Here is a 21,293-nt window from a genome sequence, read left to right on the forward strand (position 1 = left end):
ACGATCTTTAGGAGAACAGGCCAGCCGTGTTTAAGAGAATGGACTAAAACTCATCTATTCTGACTTCTAATTTCTTTTTCAGTGGGTTCTCAGCAAACTGGAGGATGCCAGAGATCGTTTGCCTAAATGCTAATGATGAAGAATTAGATGTGCTAAAAACACACATGATCTCTGTGTGTCAGTGCCTTTGCTCTTTACTGCATGCCTGATTTACGTCCCCACGTGTGTAAACGGTGCACAATTTCAATTTTTCTGTTGATTGACTGACTGCATGAAGTTAGGAGTGAAAGATTTAAACAGGAGTTATATTGTTAAACAAAAAAAAAAAGTGTTTCTGAATTACACAATTTCACCACAGAAATTAATTTCACCAAACTTTGCCACTGCTCTAATTGCACTCATTCTTTTTGCACAAATATAGTTTCATTGGTCTTTTTGACCAGAGCAACATTAATCCTCAAGTTTACCTTTACATTTTATAACGTTTAGTGTAAAAGGCCGGCGTGTTTTAAAGCCTTTTAGGTGTCTTTAGTTTTATTTTTCACCGTCGAATGCATCATGTCACTGAATTTATTCCTCTTTGTTATTAATTATGTTTTTATTTGTGTGAAAAATGTAGAAATATAATTGGAAGCATCCTAAATAACAGAGGCCAAATTATCAACCTTACATTCAGCATTGAAAGCTGTTAATTATTTACCAGATCATATAAAAGGGAATCAAAGTGTTACTGTAACATCATTATAAATCAGTGTTTTCCTTTTTCTTCTTCAAGGTTTACTTTTTTTTTTATAAACACATTTTCCAAGAATTAGTTGAGTTTTCAGATGCATGCTATTTTTATACTGTACTCTATCTGCTGTATGTTCATTTAACTTACTTTGATCACATCAAGTCTGTGGAATTCAGATGGTAATGTTGCTTTCATGTTTTTGTACTATATATATATATATAAATATATGCAATGCAACCTTTACAAAAGAAATATGCAGAGAAAAGTTTATTTAAAAATAAAGGAGTTCTAATTACAACTGGCTGCTATTTTCTCCAAGATTCAGGTTTCCTGCTGTCAGCGAATACCAAGAGTAAATATTTCTGATGCCATTCTTACTTTTATTCTTCCTCATTTGATTTCTTTTTGTTGTTGTTTTATTTTTTGAGAGGATTGTCCGAATGGTTGTTTTTTTTTTCATGCGGTTTTCACAGAGAAATAAAAAAATATTCGTCAGTTAAATTCTTAATTTCAGTGCCGTCTTTATTAATCTATAGTACCAAGAACATGTTTATGCTTTTCAGTTTTCACAACAGCATCAACAAAAGCTATTTTTATTGCTACTTAAATAAACAGGCCCAGCTTCTGTAAGTACATCTCAGATTATGTACACCTAAAAAAGATAAACGTTCTGAGTACATTGGCCTCTTTGCAGCAAAATCTGTGCCTAAAGAAGCTCTAAACGGGATTATGTTAGTTAAGGCCTCTTATATAATTTTGATTTATATTTTTAAAGAATATTATTCACACATCGGGTAAGTCGGTCAGTTACCTCTCTAGCATTCACGTTCTTATTACAGCTTTAAAGTAGCCTTTACAGCAGACCCGAAAAGAAAAGATAAACTTCATCTATACAAAGTTATGGTTCAGGCAAAATACCCGACACGAATCATTGTTTGTGCGTCGTGGGTTCCACCTGTTCAGCTAAATTGGACCTTGTGCTTTTGGGATAATATTTGATCCAGAAAATCTTTTACATGAGATATGGGTAAACGGTTGCATGGCATTTCCTCTAGTGGCAGCTACACCAGGTTGAAGTCCTTCAGATTGGCTGTGAGGATGGTGTCTTTCACGGCCACAAAGACAAAGCGGATGTTTTCGGTGTCCGTGGCGCAGGTGAAGTGGGAGTACAGCTTCTTGTCTTTGTTGGGATTTTGTTCTTGGTACATCTTGAGGATGAATTCTTGAGCTGCTCCTGGATCCTGCTGAGGCCCTGCAGAGGAGAGTCAAAGTGCTGATTAATTAAAAAAACAAAACAAAGCACCTTTAACTATGAGTGGAAGCATAATGTGGTTCTGAAAAACACAAGTTCTTGCAATTTAAAAGCACTTTCCTGACTCAAATGTGAGCATTGATTCATGCCGTCCACTAGCCAAACTGTCAGACTGGATTTAGTGATGAGTGAATAATAAATCTGACCTGTGAATTCAGGGAAGTAGGTGGCTAAGTGAGAGTATATGATCTTCTCCTTGAGGATGTCGGTCTTGTTGAGGAAAAGAATGACAGAAGACTTCTCGAACCAGGGGTAAGTGATGATGGTTTTGAACAGGGCTTTGCTCTCCTCCATGCGGTTCTAAAGGTGATACGACATCAGAAGGCATAAAACGTTATAAATGATGAAACCTAAATATGCTTTGTCGCTGGTTTTTAATGCAGATCATTAATAAAACACCAAAACAAACGTCTGGGGAAAAAGACGCCCTCTAAACTGGATATTTTTTTTCCCTTTAAATGATTGATGTAGCATTTGTTATTGCACCCTCTGGTTCTCTGCAGGAGTTTAGTGGAAGTAAACGTGTAAAGCAAAAACCATACTCTAACCCCAACCCTCTATCGGAAGCACAGTTTGCACCAGAAGTAGGGAAAATGTTTATCTTTTGTTTAAGAAAAAGACAAATACAGACTGAGAGGTAAGAATCCAGCGGAGCTGATTGAGAGGCTCTGCTGACAGATCAAACAGTGAGTCAACAGCCAGACCATCAATGTGACCACAGCTGTCATTTCTAAGCATAAAGTTAAGCTAATGGAAAGTAAGGAGGTGCATTTTTTATTGCACATTGTTCACTCTTATTTCTCGGGAGGATGTCATCTCATGCATTGATGTTCAAGTTTAGCATTCAAACAAATCTGTTTTTTTTTTGTTGTTTTTTTGACAGTTGGTTGTATAACATTTGTGAGCTGCAGAACTGAACTCGGCAGAAAAGAAAAAAAAAAGTTGCATAAATGTGTTAACGCCACTTTGCCTCAGGTAGGAGTCTCACCTCATTGTCACACTCTGCCAAGACCTGGTCGTACTCGCTGAGCGCCACCAGGAAAATGATGGAGGTGACGTTCTCAAAGCAGTGGATCCACTTTCTCCTCTCCGACCTCTGACCTCCAACATCCACCATCCTGCCAGATAACCAGCCATGGTGAGTACGCACAGCGACGGCCAACAGTGGAGAGAGAGGCATTGTAAATGACATTACCTAAAAATGACGTTCTCCATGTCAAAGGGATACTCAATTATTCCCGTTGTTGGCACTCGGACTCTGAGGATATCCTGGAGGTCTGGCAGGTAGGAAGGCTGGGAAATCCGATCCAGGTCGGTGAGATAGCTGAAATTATTCACATCAATGACATTATGAGCGGTTGAGCTAAAAAGAACCAGAGCAGGCTCTTTTTAAAATCCAGAAACCCGAACAGGGCACTGAGCAAGCATGAAGCTCTCAATACGATGACATATTTGATTTAAGAGCCGTTTCATGGAAACTTCTGGCAGAATCAACAGACGACAGCTTTGTTGTATTACAGAAGTGGGAATAGAGTACATTTTAGTTAACATATGATTTGCATTTCCAAAAATAAAAGCCCACTAAACAAAGAAAACAGTAGTTTTCTCTTTTCAACTCAATAGTCAGTTTAGAGAAAAGTTTTATTAGGAATAATTTCTGTTCCACTATGAGTGGGAGCTCATCTGCATGTTCTATTTAAAGCTCCTCTGTATATTTTAAAAACACGGGAACAAACATGACTCAGTTACGTGTGTGTGAATAAAGCAGCAGAGATCCGTCCTTCATTTTGTAAAGATCCAGCATTAGATGCCGTGGATGTGATTGTTTCGGGGTGAGCGCGCCAAAGCCAATAACAGAGAGTCAATAGTTTTATTTTGGTATGCTGCCATGGCAGAATTAGAAATTATGAGTAAAGTTTTTAGGAAAGCAAAAAATAGAGATATTCTATAGGATTTTTGTTTTAGTTCTCTGAATTAACATTTTTTGTTGCTACTAATATAAATCTTTAAAAATCAGAAAGCTGCATAAAAGCACAATATTTATTACCAGTCATTTTACAGAGAGAAATAAAAATATTTCAAGCTGTTATCATTTGCGTTTTTATGAAAACCCAAAATTCAGTATCTCGGAAGATTATCAATATAAACCAATCAAAATCTGATATTTTTAGGGAGGTACAGTTGAAACCAAAAGTTTACATACGTTATATAGAAAGACGCATATGGATATTTTTCATACTAACATGAAAACAGAGTAAACTTTTTTCGTTTTAGGTCAATTAAGATTACCAAGTTTTTGGGAAATTTGGTAGTCTTAAAAAGTTTATTTCATGTCAGACAGTGTGAAAAAGTTTACATACACTTTTTATAGAGTATGTAAATATCTGGTTTTAAATGTATTTATGTGTCAGTATGTTACGAGATCATCTGTGAAGAGATCGATCTCTTTGAGCTATTATTGCTGTCTGAAGAAATGCTCCACTCCTGACCAAAAACAACCAATCAGGGCCAGGAGGAGGGACTTAATGTTGTTAATCATCCTCATGTACTCACTGCCAAATGTGCTAATGGTGGAGAAACAACTCACTATTACAGGAAAACTGTTATCTACCATCATTGGTGGCTATGCTGACTAACTTCAGCATTTATGACTAAGAGAGCGGATGAGCAATGCCACATGGAGGGGTGATTGACAGCACTAAGACCCTCCTCCTGGCTCTGATTGGTTGTTTCTAGTTTGCACTGGGAGAGGACAGAAGAGCTAAAGTACGACAAAAATAAAATCTAAGTCGCCTGGTGTTTCCTGTCCTAAAGCCAAACGTAAAATTTGCAGAAACATAACAGCGGCCATTGTCTCCTCTTGGCTTAGCTTCATGTGCTGTAAGCAGCTGACAGGTGAAATTCTCACTATTTGGTGGAGTCGGACAGCTGGTACTCCCTGCGCCGGTCGTAGCAGTCCTGGATTCCAGCGTCGTTCCACAGGTTCCTGATAGCAACAACAAGGTTCTGATCCAACTCCTCCACCTTGTCCACCTCTACCTCCAGGACTGAGTTTGCATTGTTCTGCAACAAAGAGGAGGAATAATTGACTTATGTTGGATTTATATGAATAATATATGGGGGTTTTTTTGGGTTTTTTTAAGTCAAACTGGTTTCTAACCCACCTGGTTCTGCGGATCAGAGAAGGATATGCCGAGCGGCCCCATTGCTCGGATCATGGTCTGCATTGATGTGTAGATGTTCTGGAAGACCAGCTTGGCGTAACTCCTCTTGTCCTCGTCTGTGTACCCTCCTCCATGGATGATCCTCATCTGTTTGATAAAGGTGCTCTTTCCACTCTCACCCGTGCCTGTTGAGAGACAGAGGAGACATTTGACAATTTGTTTTATTTTGCCACTTTCGTTGAATTTTTGAATTTAGAAACTCAGATATAAGCTGCAAACCTCAGAAAACTCCTAATTTTCTCAACGTTTGGCCTCCAGTTTTAGAAAGTTGCCTCTTTGATTTACTAAAATGTTGAATTCAATTACAAAAGGTAAAACGTTCAGTAAGTAAATCTTTAAAATATCATAATATAATGAAAATTATCTTTTTTTGTTGTCCATGTCTTCAATAATTTAGCAGTTTATTAAGGTGTCAGGTATTGCCAACAATGTGTGCTAAACTGTTTTTTTTTATGGAAATGTTATTTTAGTAAATCTAAGAATATTATTCATAAGATATGTTGGTTCAGACTGAGCTCATTCATATCCTTGGAAATATGAGGGAAAAACATGAGAAATGAGAGACGAAGGTTTTATGAGCTCACAGTAAAAGAGAGCTTAGATGTTTAGATTTTTAAAAACTGTAAAGAAGTATTATTCTCAGGGTAGTGACCGTTTGTTTAAAGAGCCACAGTGCTCATAAATCTTGTAATAGATTTTATTTCCAAGAAACAATTGGGAACTCAGCAGAGTCTAATCCCAATCAAAACGGGGGGCAGCAAGAATTGTTGTAAAATTGTTCTTGGCTTACAGAAAGTAAGATTGTTAGTTTAAAAAAAAAGTCTGTATATTTATTGATATACTCAAACATCTACTGTATAAACATAAAATGCTCCAGCAGATTTAACCAAACTATTTGACCAATATTTTTCAAGAACTGATTAAGAACCGGTGTTTCATGGAGCTGACCAGGTTCTGGTGTGTGTGAGCCGAACTTCATAAATCTGACTTTCTTGGCTTTTCCTTCAGAAACTGTTTTTGTGTTTAATTTTCCCAACATATTTCTTCAGGCTGGAAGAAATATTCATGTTTTGAAGTGGCCCAGTTAGATTCATTATATTGAATCTCTGGTTGGACTGAATTTAAGAAGCAAAAGATATTCTAAAAAACGTAATTTTTTTAAACAACAAAAATCGAGACACCCTACGCCTGAACAGCCAGTAAAATTACTTTAGGGAGACCTTTTTTAGCTATTTACCAATCTCTTGACATCAATCTGCGAAATTATTGGCCGTTTCCTCGTTTTCAGCTGTGAGAGGTTCGAGGGGATTGTTTCCATTTCTTAGTTTTCAGACAGCCCTGGACAGATTTGCTGCTAACTCAACCAAAACTCAACCAACTCAACCAACCCTGCATGTCCTAATGCTTTCACATGACTATACATTTAAGAAATCTCTATCTCAAGTGTTACAGATAAGCTGTAGGGTACATTCAGGGGAGCACAAAGTAGAACATTTCCCTCTGAAATGAAGAGGAAAGAACATGTAAATACATCAAGTACAGCAGCTGACCCACATTTCACTGCCGCTCCACACACACAGCCGCTCTACAATCATAATAAAACGCTTGTCACTCACTGCGTTTCTGACCGTCTTGTTACCTAGTGCCAGGTTAAAATAAATAAATAATAATAATAATAATAAAAAAAAAAAAAACAGGTAAACAAGTTCTATGACAACGCTGGACTACTAATTTGTCCATGCGGGAATCTGCAGGCCAACGTGACAATTTGAATGCAGATTTGACTGCCAAAAAGGCACCAATCTGCTAATATTTGGGTGTAGGAAGTTGTAGTCGACTCGCGTCATTCGAGTTGCAGATGATTTGAATCTCAAGTAAGAAAGCTTTCAAGTGATTACGTAATACCAGACGACCTCAGCCGTCTTCTGTCATTGCAGAGTTTTTTTTTTTGTTTTTTTTTTTATGCTAAGGTCATGGGAAAGCGCCGCTACGTTTTCATAACAGGTCGGACTGGTTATTCCGATCCTCATAAACTCTAACACCTCTGGAAAGTGAAATGTTTTAAGTTCAGTCAAATTATTTATCCTCCACTGACCACTCACACTCAGCTTTTGTAACCTATGACAAAAATCAGCTTGATAACTTGCTTTGAATGCGGTCGCCATGGTTTCAGACAACTGGTGTCACTTCTGACTTTGGATACACCCTGAACGCTCAAACTCTTCGTCAGACGACTTGTTATCTGCGGATTCAGAAAGTTTTCCAAACAAAGTCCGTAACTGCTAACAAATTAGAATTTGTTCTAATATTTTTATTTAGATCAAGTGGATACTCGTCACCAATCAAATAAATTTAAAGATGAAAACTGCAGCGGATCTGAGTTTCTGTCTCTCAGAAGGTTCCAGAAGTTTCCACGTCTCGTGTTCTGCTTTGCATGGTGTCAGGAAAAGTCCACTCTTTACTTCTCAGCAAACAAACTTCAGCCAAATCTTCTGTATTTGAATGTACCTTGTTTACAAGTCAAGTTTCTTGGAGGCGAGGCAGACAAGGAGGCAAATTCAGATGCTGCTGCACTACTTACTCGATTCAGGATTAAACGAGCTTTTTAATCTGCTGCAGCTGGTCACCTGAATAACTGAGGAATGTGACAAGATCATTATTATTATTTTTAAATTAGCTGCTGAGTAAAATGTAAATTTAAAAAAATGGCTTGATTTAGAAGTAATTTACACATTTAGGTCGATTAAAAAAAACAAAACAAAACAAATAAAACTTTCAAAACAGATAACTAGTTAAGCCCAAAATTATTCTTGCCCCAGCCAGATTTAGATTTTAAATTATTTTTCTTTTAACCAATAGATAGTTTTCGAATTGGAAAACAGCCTATTCTCTCAAAACATAACAAAACAACATAAAAGGATTACACAGCCTGAAAAACAAACAAAAAAAGTATTTGCATTTTAATTAAAAAATGGTACAGAAAGCTCAGAGTTGAGCAGATAAATTGAATAATCTCCAGCAAGGTTTGTGATTCAAGGCAAAGATGGATCCGGCTGATAAGAGCCTTCACAGATGCAATAAATTAATATTTCCACCAGCAGAAAGCAAGAGGACACTCCTTGTGTTCACAAACTTCATTGCCTGCTGGGAAATTCAGCTTTTCTGCGCAGCTTAGTCAGAGATTTCATTAAAATATCCTCAACACCAGAAAAACCTCAGGCCTCTTCTTTTCTGCTTCTTCATCATTCTGGTGTAAATCTGGACCAGGACCTGCCGACAGTGGGGAGCTCATGAGAGTTTGATCAGATCAGAAAACTAAACAAACTCTTTAAGGTCCACTTGAATCAGGAGATTATATTTTAGCTTGTTCTGATACTTAAAAATGTTATTTTATCACCTCTGAACAGCTTAGGCTCGAAAGTCTTGCAGAAAAAAGTATTGAGCTACCTAGACGTGCTAAGAGATAACTTTAATCACCCAGTGTCTGCTAGTTGTTTCATTTTTAACCAAGAACCAACAGACAGATTGAAGCTTTTATCGAGGTTCTATGTTTAGAAATATCAACTAAATGCTGTTTCTATCCTGGGAAAATGACTGATACTGGGTTTCTTGATTGGACAACATAACAATAAAATAAAAACAGACTTTGCGCACAAAAAAAATGCTGATTCTTATCAGCTATTTTGCCTACATCTTTGGTAGACTTACTAAATTTACATTTTCACACATTTTCAGTGATTCTAAGGAACCAAACGAAGCAGCAAAACAATAAAGTCTCTACATCATTGAGCAGAAAGAGAAACATTGCTCAAGCTGCTCATCATCACAGAGAGCACTGGACACATTCTGCACAATAGGGTCATAAATGCACATTGTTAAAATCTATTAGCTCCTGAGGTCTTTAACTTTAATCTTTCAGGTAAACACAGTAACAATGGGAAAACAATAACATGCATTATTTCCAAAGCGCTCAGCAATCATAAATGTTTAAATGATTTTGAATTTATTGCACATTTGTTCTTCATGTGTTTGCTCTCAGCATTGGTGGGACTTTTGGAATCAAACACCAGATCCAGGTTGAGCCAAAAACCACAAAAACTAGGATGTTTTGTTGTGTCCAGTCAAAGTAAAGGGACCCAGACTAAAGGCAGCGTAAATTTAGATTAATATTTTCGACACTAAATGAGGACTAAACTAATTGCAGTTTCCCAGGGTGGCATTAGAAGAGGAGTGCATAAAAAAAAGAAAAGAAAAGAAATCTCAGCTTCAACCTGAATCAGTTTTTTATTGTATTTTTAGCATGTGCAGTCGGTGTGTTGAGTAAATGCAGTCGGCTTGCTGATGACATCCGAAGGAACAGGTTATCAGACTTTGCTTCACAGAATTGACATCCACGCCAACCTGAGGGAATTTTTTTAGATTTTGACTGGTTCCCAGACCGGTTTCCTGTTACAAAATATTCCATTTTTGTTTTTATTTTTTGGTTGAAGGAGGTGCTCACCCAGGCATCATTTATTAAACAACTGCCCTTGCTGACGGTCTGTTCTTTTTGAACCTACTTGCAGACTTATAAGGCTTAACGGATGACCATCCACATTGTTGCTGTTATTATTTTGCTTATTGTATTTATGAAGCAACAGGCTCTTATTTTATCCCGCAAAGTAGTAAAGCAACTAACAAAAAAGTTTGAAATTTTGAAACTCTTGAACTTTTCTAAAGAGGAACTTTTCTTCAGAAGCCATTTTCCCTGCAAATTAAAGTCGAAGGAGGCTGGTGCGTTTTGTGTGTTGGACCTAAAGCGCCCTGGCCTCTCTGTTGTTTTTGATGGTTGTGGTTCTGTGCAAGTTTAAGTGGAAAACACTGGTACGAATAGCAGATAGGAAACTCCCTCAGTGAGACAGAACTTGTAGTAAGGCTAAAATATGTGATGAATAATTTAAAGTGTAATACAATATTTAAGCTGAAATGTAATTGTGCTTGTTTGTGTTTTTTAGTGTGTGTGTGTGTGGGGGTGTGTGTGTGTGTGTGTGTGTATGCCTGCCTGACACAGTTTCCTAGTGAGTAAAACAGGACTTGTCCACATCCACCGACGTGCCTCGCAGCTGCACACACTTCCTCGACAGGGAAGCACGGTCAGTGTGAATGAGTAGCATTAACATACCAGAGATAAGAACTACTACTGGATTTTCTACATCATGCCTGCTGTGTTTTGTGCAAATGAAACTCGCCAGTCAGGTGGGACTTTCAGGCAAATGCAGGATGTAAAAGAAGAAGTCAGTACAACAAACTGATTTTTCTACAGTCCGAGCTGTGCCGTGGTCCAAGAACAAAAACGTCCCCTGATGTATGATTTACATAAATTCATCTGACAAAATATCAGTTGTGCCGCTCGACTTCTAGCAGCAACGGCCCGGCGGCTCACCGGGCCGAGGCCTTGCTGAAGTACAGGGATTAAAACAGAGATTTAAAACCCTGCTGCGGTTCACGACAACGGCGTTTGTGTAGATTCATCACTTATTTTTGGTTTGTGTTTTTGTTTTCTGCTATCTTGAAGTGAGTATTTAAATTTACCTGCACAAATAATGCCGATAGTCTTTTGAAATCATTAATGAAATTACAAATGTTCAAATTAGAGATGCTACATTTTCAGTTTTCACAGAGAACATAAAAAAAGAGGGCGAAAAAAGAAATGTTGCAATTGTTAATGACTGGTTATTTCATTTTCATTTATTGAAGTGTTTTGATTGATTATGTGATTTCACAGTTTCACATATGCAGTTGTTTTAATTTAGAGTATCATCTTATTTTTTGTGACCTTTGATGTTTTGTAGTTTTTTGTTTTAATTCAGTTCTGTCTTGAGCTGCAGCCGTCTTGTAAATGAGATTTTAAATTAAAACGTGTCCTTCATGATTAAATAAAAGCATAAAGTGTGACACTATAGTCCTTGCTGCAGTTGTCCTGGGTTTGATTCCTAGTGTCCAGCGATTTGCTCCTGTTCTCTTTCCTCCCTATTTCCTGTCAATTTGATGTTCAACAAAGACACTAGAGTCTAAAAAAATGTATACATTTAGATAGTTCATGTTTAATCAAGATTTTTTTTTATTATTATTTATTGAATACCACATTCTTCATGAAAGACTTTGTACATTTTTCTGTTGAATTTCATTTTTGTGAGATTTGCTCTTTCATCTGCGTTTTCTTTGCATTGCCCAGAATCTGGGCCGGAGCTCAACTTTTCGACCTTTGGCTTTTTCAGACACAAAGCCACTGAAATAAACTACTTCAGAGATGATTGTGTTGTTGTTGTTCTGCTTCACTCCGCTCGTGCTCTCTGTAGGCCTGTGACCATCTTAATGAAACCCACTGAGAGGTGACCAGAGTCAGTGGCCAGTTTAATGAGTGAAAATACAGGCAAGATGCTGAACAGTATGCACAACTTAGTATCTGTGTTCAATGTCCAAGGCAACAACTTCAGATGGCGAAAACATTGTTGTTGTTGTTGTTTTTTTTATCACAGTCATAATTGGTCATTGGTTTTTATTTTTTTACTAAATATCTAACCTGAAAAGTGGCCTAGAAAGATGTTTTTTTTTTTTTTTCCTGAAAGTTGTTCTTCCTGTTCCTCACATAGCTTGTCTGACCCCATCATGTTTCTTATTAATAGGCAGCACCTGTCAGTATCACAGAGGGATTTTTAGGCTGCCTTAAATCTGAAATATTATGATGTCTATTCATTTGTTGTTCAGCTGCCCAGGGCACCACTCTGCTTTAAGAGTTTGACCCTTTCCTCAACGAACAGTGGGTGCTAACTTGTGGCTCATGTTCTGCTCCGTGGCGGGATTTGCATGAGTTTTGCATGAGGCGCGCCCGCAGCAGCTAGTTATGGCTCCGATGCGCAGCATGGAGCGAGACGCCGGCAGGGTTGTGGTGGCTCTCAGCCTCTCCCACACCACTGCAGTAAAACGCAGCGAAACTGATGCAACAAGCCTGTTGTCTCTGTGACTATCGGGCTGCTTCCAAAGGCGCAAAAGAACAAACACTGTGATAAGACGTGGGAAAGTCAGAAGTGGACAAAGAGAGCAGTGTGCACGAATTGGAAGTAGCCTGATCACCAGCTGCACTATAAAAATGAATTTGGGACGGCATTAAATGTTTCATTTATTTAATCTTCCTTTTGCTTAAGTTTTCTGTGAGTTGAAATGTGAATGGAAATTTTATAAAATTTGTAAAAACTAAAAACTCATAAGATGTGGCTTGTTTTGCTGTTTTATCGACTGCTATTGCTAGCAAGCTGAGATCTCTGTGGAAGTTGCTAATCGTGTTGGAAAAAGTTTTTTGAAAGTTTATAATTATTTCAATAACATTTTAGAAATTAATCACACACCAGTTATTTTCTTTTTGTTCTTCACATTGGAGGACAGGTCACACTATAAAAAGAAACTTGGAAGGTATTAAATATAAGATCTTTTCTCAGATTTCAGATTAGTTAAATCTTAACAATATTACTATTTTGCTAAAATTGGACATTTTAAGTAGAATTTAACTCATAATGTTGATTATTACCGTCTGCTATTCTCATTTGTTCTCTGGGCTGACTAGCTTAGCGATGGCTAATCCTGAAGCAAAGCTAAGTAGCAAAACGAACTTAGTCAGGTGTTGCCAATAAGTGACACAAATGTCAACATGTGATTATCATTAAAAAAAAAGGTTCATACAATACCTAGTTACTACAGGTTGATGCATTTTAGATCTAATTCCTTAAGCACAAAGTAATTTCTTTTTAACATGGGAGAATAAATCAGTTGAGCATAATGATACAACTTAATACTTTCAAACTGGCTAAGCAGAATGAGTCGATCTTCTAAATCAGTTGAAGTTTTTATCTTTTAGCCAGTTGTTAAACTTACAAAATGTACTTTTAGAAATATTAAAATCTAACCAAATGATATCTATGTGCATTGTTTATGAAACTCTTACAGTTGTTATAACCGGATGCATCACATTAAGACATATTTGCAAACATTTCCATAAATTACATTGAATCCCAACCATAAGTATATTTTCTCCAGTGATAATATTAATATGAAATTATTTGTATATACTGGCTATTCCTTGGTCTGACCTATTTTCCTAATTGGCCATTGGCTTTCCAGCTAAGTTCACTCCAGGAAAAGATAACAGCTCATCCACGTTTCTCCACTTCCTTCCGCAAAACTAAAATTCTCCCAACACGCAGACCCAACCTAGTAGAAGCTTAAAAAGTGTTTTTTTAATTTCTTTTTTAAATAGACCTTTCTCTCAGTCTATACGTCTTCTCCATTAAGAATAGATAAAAAAAAAACATGGTGCGTAAATCTATGACACAGTAATTACGCAGAGCCGCGAGCGTTTTAAGCAGTAGAAAAATACGGCAGAACCAAAAAGGAGTTAACCCAATCATTTTACGGCTACATATATTAATTTATTAACCCACTAATCATCTTAAAACTGACTTTGGATTTGGTGAAAGCTTTAAGTTCTAATAAACTGATATAGTTCATCCAATTAAGCGCGTTTCTAGAAGCAGCTTAATTGTGTTTTCGTGTGTTTGTTCCTCTGGCCCAACTTTCCATGAAAATCTGCGTGTGCAGGTGCGGTCGGTCAGGAAGCCGTGATGGTAAACAATAAAAAAAAATAAAATAAAAACTTTTATAATTCACCGACCGTACGTCACACACACACGGGGAAGTTTTAATAAATCCACTTAAATAGGAACGTTGTCAACAATTTTTTAAAACTTTATTGGACTGAACTTTTATAGCCTGCAAATGAAACCGTGGCAGATTAAACCCTGATTTTTTTTATTTTTTTTCTGTCTGCGCCTCTGGTCGGGCCCCGGGCTCTCATCTGGGTGATGCTCACCTAACAGCAGCAGCTTCAGCTCCCTGCGGGAATCCTTCTTGTCCCTCCGCAGCTGCTCCTCTATCGCGTCGTTGATCCTCTTGGTCTCCCGGTCCTCCGCCGACACACAGCACCCAGCCATCCTCCCCAACAATGAGCCGCAGGCCCCTATGGTGGTGAACTGTCTGCGATCAAATTAGGGCGAAAAAAAAAAAAAAGCTTTGGAGTCTTTAAATAAGGTGGGTGGGGGGAAAAAAGCTCACACGCCTCACAGCTTCTAGCGGGAGGGAGAGTCCAGCATCATCAGAGGGAATGGATTTGATCCTTTATAAAAAAAACAAAATTATATATATATATATATCAGGTAAGAAATGTTATTGTTCTCCCAGATGTGTGTATAATCAGCGGATTAATTAGAAAATCCTTCTCATGGAGGAGCGTCTTCTTTGAGGTCCTTGTGGACAAAGTGCAGCGGTTGGTCTGAACCAGAGAGATGGCTGCTGAACTTTTTCCTGTCCAGTCAGGAGGGCGTGGCACTGGCCACAAATAGAAGAGGATAAATGGGAAGTGAGCCTTCACAGGCAGCAGACTTTCACCTGTGCCACCGCTGCGTGGAGAGTTCAGCGTGCTGTAGTGACAGCATAGACCCAGCAAGTCGTAAGCTATGTGTTAAAGACACAACTTTAATGCCTAACTTCATCTGATGAGACACAGAGGAGCAGACATTCTCCCCACAGCCACAGTAAAGGTGCAGGAGGACAGAGACAGTGGCTCGGCGCCACTTTTTAAATGAGAGGTCCTCAAATGGCCGCTAGGGGTCAGACTAGAAGAAGCGAGGAAATGAAGGAGAATCTGAGAATTTTGCCTTGAAGGAAACATCACGTTTCGATTTAAATTCTCTGGCAAATCGTAGATTCAGAATACAGAGCGACATTTCAAACATTCATTAGTGATAATTAGGATGATTTATTTTTTTTTACCATGAAACCAACGGCAGCATGTGAAAACTAAGAACATTCCCAAAGACCAACCATCAATCCTCTGCCAATGTCGACAGCTTTTAACAAAATGTTTCTCAAAGAAATTCAATATTTATGTTGAACAAAAATACCTTTTCCCTTAAGATGTAAAAATGCTTCAAAGTTCGGGAGAGCTTAAACCAACCAAAAAAATAAAATAAAAATAAATACAAATAACGTGTCAGAGACAGAGTTTAAGAGCAGTTCATGGGAACTTCTTTTTATTCAAACAGTTGTCAACACAAGGACCTGCTCTGAAACATACTGCAGGAAATCTGAACAGCAGAGGCCAAACGCGCGAAGTCTGCATCAGCAGCTTGCTTAAAGGGGAGGGGGTAAAAAAAAAAAAAAAAAAAAAAAAAAAAAAAAAGGGGGAAAACCTGCTCAGAAAGACGCGAACATGAAGAGATCGCTCATATTGATCACAGACTTCAATCACACTTTCACAAGAGCAATCCCGTTTTGTTACTTCGTGACGGTGTGTAAATAACACATGAACAGAACCGAGACCGTGGAGATGCACCGACACACCGGTCCATCTGCGTGATCCAACGGGGCTCAGGTAAGATCACGGTGTGTCCGCTCACACCCAGCACGGCGACAGGTTTTCACGTTAAGTAAGAGGGAAGCATTAAGAGCCACTTCACAAGAGCAGCGACACAAGTTTCTGAATTTCTTACCGAGGACTCGGCAGCGCTGACGAGTTGAAACCGGACGCCGGCTTTAGAGGCGAAGCTCCGGAAATACAGCCAATACTCCACCTGCACCACCCAACACACTTATTGGCACTTATTGGTGACGCTGGGTGAAAAACTTTGGAGGGCATCAATCTTTCTTTACAGTAGCATGACCTCACACACAAAATAAATAAATACAATTTACCCTTTATTCTATGTAGATTTATACAGAAGAGGAAAACAATCCAACATTAAGAAAATAAAGGCCAAAATTATTCATACCGTAGCTTTGAAGTGCTTTGGTTTTTCTAAGACGTCTCTTTTGACTGGAAGTAAAATTAACATTTTGGATTGGCCGAGCTAAAGTCTGGATTTGAGTGTGATCCAAGAATCTGTGGAGAGAGCTAAAGATTAGGGTGATGGTGAGGAGGCCACACACCTAATCGTCCCATCAGCAGACAGAAATGGTCAAAATTCTGGTGGAAATATGCAAAAAAACAAAAAACAAACAAACAGTGGGATAAGTCTGGTGTGATATTGCTAGAGTTTTTTCTATCAATTCTTGAGAAAGGTAAGCATATTATTTTTCATTAAGCCACTTTTTTTAATTAAAATGTAAATAGTGATTTGTTTTAGACAGTTTTGTTATATTTTTAGATGCCCAAATCATTTTCTGTCACATAGAAACCTCAAGGTTGAGATTTATGTAAATACATTTTTCCCTTATATTCAAACAAAATCACACTTCCTATTAACAGAAGCACAAACTTCTGTTATTTGTTTTCCGGACTATTCAGGAAAGTTTCATTATCGTTTCGACTGAGGTGTTAATATGACCTGAAAGAGGTCAATTTTTTCTTGGACACTCGTCAAAATGGGAAAGACAAGCAAACCCTCATCCTTCAAGTAAGGCAGATGTGTTCATTCTCCTAAGACAGGATTAGAGAATAAATATCGAAGTAAACCAGCTCAGATCTACAGTCAGAGCAATAATTTTAAAGTAAGTAAGATAAAAAAGAAGAAAAACAAGTCATTTTCTTAAGTGTGATTTTAAGCTTTGCCATAAAACATCTATTTATTTAAAAGCCTTTTATAAATCTGTGCCAGGAATGCCAATAAATGTAAAATGGTGCAAAATGCTAGATTTGGGCTGGCAATTAGCTGTGTAAAGTGTTTCTTTTAACAACATCTAAATCATCCAGAACATCCCCCCCCTTCCGTCCTCCCCAAAAAAGAGAGTGGCTTTTTATCTGCTGACGTGGTAAATGGATATCAAAATAAAGTTGAATGTGGCAATATACATAAAAAAAATAAAATAAAATGTCATTCTGCACGCCTCCATGCTGTTTTAATCCGTGCCAGGCAGTTCAATGCATCATAATGCACTGTGGTAGAAACATTTAAGACATGAATCAGATGCGACAACAGAAATGAACAGAAATGTGATTCCAGTTCGTTCATGATGTGCTTATAATATCCTGCTGTTACGTCACATGAGCTACAAATCAGAGCTGTTCCCAGAGCTTCTCACAGCGTGGAAAAACAAAACAAAACAAAACAAAAAAAACACCAAGCCAAAACAAAAATTACAACGAGACATTATCAGCTGCTTTAGCTTCACTTCTCACAAAAAAACAAGAACAAAAACAAAAAAAGAACAAGTGCCTTTGTAAGAGACTTCAGAGGCACAGCTTAATAATATAAGGCAATATGTACACATGAACTGTATTTTTCTCGTTTTATAAATTAAAAAAAAAAGAACCAATACTGTACATTCTAATGAAACTGTGTCGATCAAGATGAAAAAGTAGAAAAAAAAGAATTTGAAAAGAATCACTAAATGGTTCATTCTACTTACAATTTGGGTTTTTGTACATTAATTACTTGATTTCAACACTGACTTTGTCTCAGTATGCAGGAAAGTTTCCCAGAAAATTTAGTCGTCTTCAAAAACGCTTAAACTCAGGAGCTCTCCTGCCGTCCTTCTCAGCTTGGCTCCACCGTTCTGATCCTACGAAACATGTTGGCTATTAATGCGAAGGGGTGAGAAGCGTGTTCAGGACCACAGCATGTGCTGAGGAGGCTCTAAAGCTCATCAATACTTACTAAAAAGACTCCAGAATCAAAGAGTTAGGCGTCAGGAAAAAAAGCGCTCTGATCTGAAGCCTGCTAAGAGTTCGAATGTTAGAATGAATCGTGCAGATGTGATTCAGGTCGCCATTTCTCAAAGACGAGGATAGAAACTGTAAATTTAAGGAAACGGCTTCGATTAGCACTAATCTGATACTAATGTTCCACATTCTGAAGCTAAGCAATGTTTCGTTAATGAGAAATGAACACAACATAACACAAAAACAAGATTTCCCCCAGAAAGCTTGCTAAGCCCGGTGGTCGGGGCGCTCGGCAGTCATTCATCCAGCGATCCGTTGTGTTTCTGAGTTAAAAAAATGTTTAAAGTTGACAGAAAATCTCAAAATGTCACTTGATAATTATGTGTTATTGGAAGATTAATATCTGAACACCAATTACAAAGTCTTAAAAAAATGCAGATGTTTAAAAAAAACTTAAATAAATAAGCAATGCTAAGCCTGGTGGGGCACAAGCAAAGCCTGGTGGGCCGCCAGGCTTATAATACACTGGGGGAAACCCTGCAAAAATGTACATTCTCATCTGACAAATGAAAGGAAACAAAAGCAGAACCAGTAAATGAATTTTACCTCTTCTAAAAAACAAAACAAAAAAAAAAACGAGTTAGCCATTGGACAAACAATTACACAGATACACATTTTCAATACTGAACATTCAATCTGCCCAAAAAAGTAATGATTACAAAGCCAACAAAGATGCTGTCACATATATATATATATATATATATATATATATATATATATAGAGAGAGAGAGAGAGAGAGAGAGAGAGAGAGAGAGAGAGTGAGATGTATGTACAATGATTATAGCATTCATAATTGCACTATGCCTCAATAAATGTAAATTACAGGCTTATGTTTCAGGGAAATAATAAAAAAAAAAAATAGTCCAAAGTAAATTGAGTCGCATGTAAAGAGGTGCCAATTATAAACAAGAAGGGCTTTACTTTGGTACAAACTGCATATCAACACTGCCCTTTTTTTTTTTTTTTTTGCCTCTTTACGTAGCAACCAACCACATTTATTCTCCACTTCTAGTTCAGCTACAACAGTCTGGAAAGCCGGGCCGTGATTGGACACAGAGATACTGCTAAGCTGTGATTGGACTGGACGGTGAACACTTCATAACCTGCAGGACTCAGATGGTCGATCAACATGTCAGTCTGTTGCTCCTGCTCTTTTCTTTCCTCACCAGCATCCTTGTGCTCGAGTTGTTTTTGGCATCGGTAATAATTACAATTTGAAAGAAAAGCTTCGGTGTGGCACGCTTTAAAGGAAACACTTTTAGTAAATGTGTCAGAAATCGAGAGCCCCTCTCGTCCCGGCAGTCTGTGGAAGGCATCTTCAACACACCGTCGCTCAGGCGATTTCTCCTTCTTGTCCTGAACTTCACGTTTGTGTCCGAATAAGCAGGAAATGTGCTCAAATGGTACCAAAGCAATGTAACATTAGAACAAGAATAATGATTGAAGTCAATCAATATCAAATCAATCTCAAATAATTTAAAAATCACAGTTTATGGCAACATTACAAGAGACATGCCGACAAGATGCATTAAAAAAAAAGAAAAAAAAAGAGGCTATTGATAGGAGAGATGTTACATCACTTCCTGTTAAGCTAACGTTCATGGCGAACCTTTGGAGAGGATGATAGATGAGGAGGGTTACAAAAAGAAAGGTCGTTTATAAAAAGGCAGATGTGATGGAGCTCCTTAAATAGCAAAATGAAACCCCTCGCGCAAAAAGAGGTCAACAAAGGGCAAATAAATTAGTATTATGCAACCGTTAGATTTTGTTTTCCTTAGATAATTTGTAAGCGTGTATTTGTGTGTGTGAAAGCTATCTTTTCACAGATCGAGTCAGTCAGTGTTTCAGGGAGGAGCCGCACTCTACACCAGGTTGTACTCCTTCAGGTTGAGCTGCAGGATCGTGTCTTTGACGGCTGCAAAGACGAAGCGGATGTTCTCCGTGTCGGTGGCGCAGGTGAAGTGAGAGTAGATGATCTTATCACTGTCTGGATTCAGGTCCACAAACATCTTCAGGATGAACTCTCGAGCTGCTTGAGCGTCTCTCTGAGGTCCTGCAGAGGAAGGAAAACATCAGCAACCAGCTAGTAACGGATTAAATGCTTGTTTACGTCAGTGTTGCCAGTAGGTCTGTCATGACAACAAATTTTACTGGATGAGAAGCTGACCCAGAAATTACTGCGATATCATTGTTTTAAGACCCTATTATTATTAATACAATGTACATTGGTATTAATAGTATTATTAATACCAATGTACATTGGTACATTATTAATACCAATGTATTAATAATAGCATAATAATGCAAGTTTGCCGTTCCAAAGACAATAAACCTTTGTAAAGAATACTTCACACAGGAACTGGAAGATAGTTTAAACACGACAACCAAAAACAATAAATAAAACGTAAATAAAGACCACACACAACCGAAATCATAAATAAAATGTATTATGACATCCCTAAACAAAATTTCCCTTCAAAAAATATCAGAATGAAAATTATTGAGATCATTTTAATTCATCATGCAATTAATTGATTAATTGCTTAGTGGACTGGCTTAATTGATAGCGTGTTTCACATGGATATTCATTCTCTTGTTTTCTGGTTAGTTAAATCCTTTAGAGTAGTTTTTTTTTTCTTTTACATTTTTTTTAGTTGTCTTTTAAATTTTAATATACACCACTGAAGTTATACCAAGGCAGATCCAGTTAAACGTTTCTGCAGTACGATTGCCAGATTCCTGCCCTTTTTGACTTAGTCTCATGAACATTATCAATGAAGTACACCTACAAAAAACAGCTCCTACTCTAAACTTGTTCTCAGCTACAGTCAGAGCAACAATTTGACAGTTCAAACATCAGAGGATCCAACGATGTGCAGCAAAGAAACAACTCACAAACATAAACCTGCATTCTATCCAGCCACCAGCAGGGGGCAACAGCTGTTTGTCTAATCGTCCACAAGCAAACAAATGTTTCACTCCTGTAAATTATCACTTTCCAGCAAAATGTACCTTCTAAATGACTAGTTAGATACATGTTTGTATCTAATGCTCATCGTTGTGTATGTGGTTCTGTGTGGATCCAACAGGAGAAAAATATGCATTCAGCGTTACGGCTTCCAAGCTGAGCTGCACTGTGACCAACATGTCATCGAGTTGTTTCTGGTGTTATAACATGTTATTAGTTTCAAATATTTCATTTTAAAGGAAACTGGTAAGAATGGCTATATGAGCAAATAGCATGTGATGTTTTGATCGCTTCTTTTCAATACAGG

General features: G+C 37.7%; 3 protein-coding genes across 3 annotated transcripts in view; 1 reads left to right on the forward strand and 2 right to left on the reverse strand.

Moving 5' to 3' along the window:
* Positions 1 to 1,028, forward strand: part of vps13a (vacuolar protein sorting 13 homolog A) — a gene marked incomplete at its 5' end in the record, with an annotated part of 38,190 nt that extends 37,162 nt beyond the window's left edge. The window contains one exon of the mRNA XM_015058561.1: positions 83 to 1,028. Within this exon, the coding sequence (XP_014914047.1) occupies positions 83 to 133 (51 nt within the window). The remainder of the gene's footprint in view (positions 1 to 82) is intronic.
* Positions 253 to 14,843, reverse strand: gna14a (guanine nucleotide binding protein (G protein), alpha 14a). The gene is made up of 8 exons (XM_015058563.1): positions 14,423 to 14,843; positions 14,172 to 14,335; positions 5,210 to 5,394; positions 4,954 to 5,108; positions 3,241 to 3,369; positions 3,034 to 3,163; positions 2,192 to 2,345; positions 253 to 1,985 (listed from the first exon to the last, which is right to left on the reverse strand). Exons 2-8 carry the CDS (start codon positions 14,290 to 14,292, stop codon positions 1,795 to 1,797), a joined length of 1,065 nt encoding a protein of 354 aa, XP_014914049.1. The 5' UTR covers positions 14,293 to 14,335; positions 14,423 to 14,843; the 3' UTR covers positions 253 to 1,794.
* Positions 14,844 to 18,959: 4,116 nt separating this feature from the next.
* The window catches only part of LOC106963571 (guanine nucleotide-binding protein G(q) subunit alpha), a 29,123-nt gene continuing 26,789 nt past the window's right edge, over positions 18,960 to 21,293 (reverse strand). Inside the window, exon 7 of the mRNA XM_015058562.1 lies at positions 18,960 to 20,071. Coding sequence (XP_014914048.1) covers positions 19,881 to 20,071 — 191 coding nt within the window. The 3' untranslated portion in view covers positions 18,960 to 19,880. The remainder of the gene's footprint in view (positions 20,072 to 21,293) is intronic.

The sequence above is a fragment of the Poecilia latipinna genome, unplaced genomic scaffold (genome assembly GCF_001443285.1).
Source record: "Poecilia latipinna isolate Pla-1442-1.1 unplaced genomic scaffold, P_latipinna-1.0 Scaffold1551, whole genome shotgun sequence".
NCBI lineage: Eukaryota > Metazoa > Chordata > Actinopteri > Cyprinodontiformes > Poeciliidae > Poecilia > Poecilia latipinna.

Coding starts and splice junctions, on each gene's coding strand:
- gna14a (XM_015058563.1), bottom strand. CDS start 14,292: ATGGCTGGGTGCTGTGTGTCGGCGGAGGACCGGGAGACCAAGAGGATC. Junction 3,370..4,953: donor CTGTCCGACTCCACCAAATA/GTGAGAATTTCA, acceptor GAATAATTTCAG/CTATCTCACCGACCTGGATC. Junction 1,986..2,191: donor CTACTTCCCTGAATTCACAG/GTCAGATTTATT, acceptor TCTCCTCTGCAG/GGCCTCAGCAGGATCCAGGA.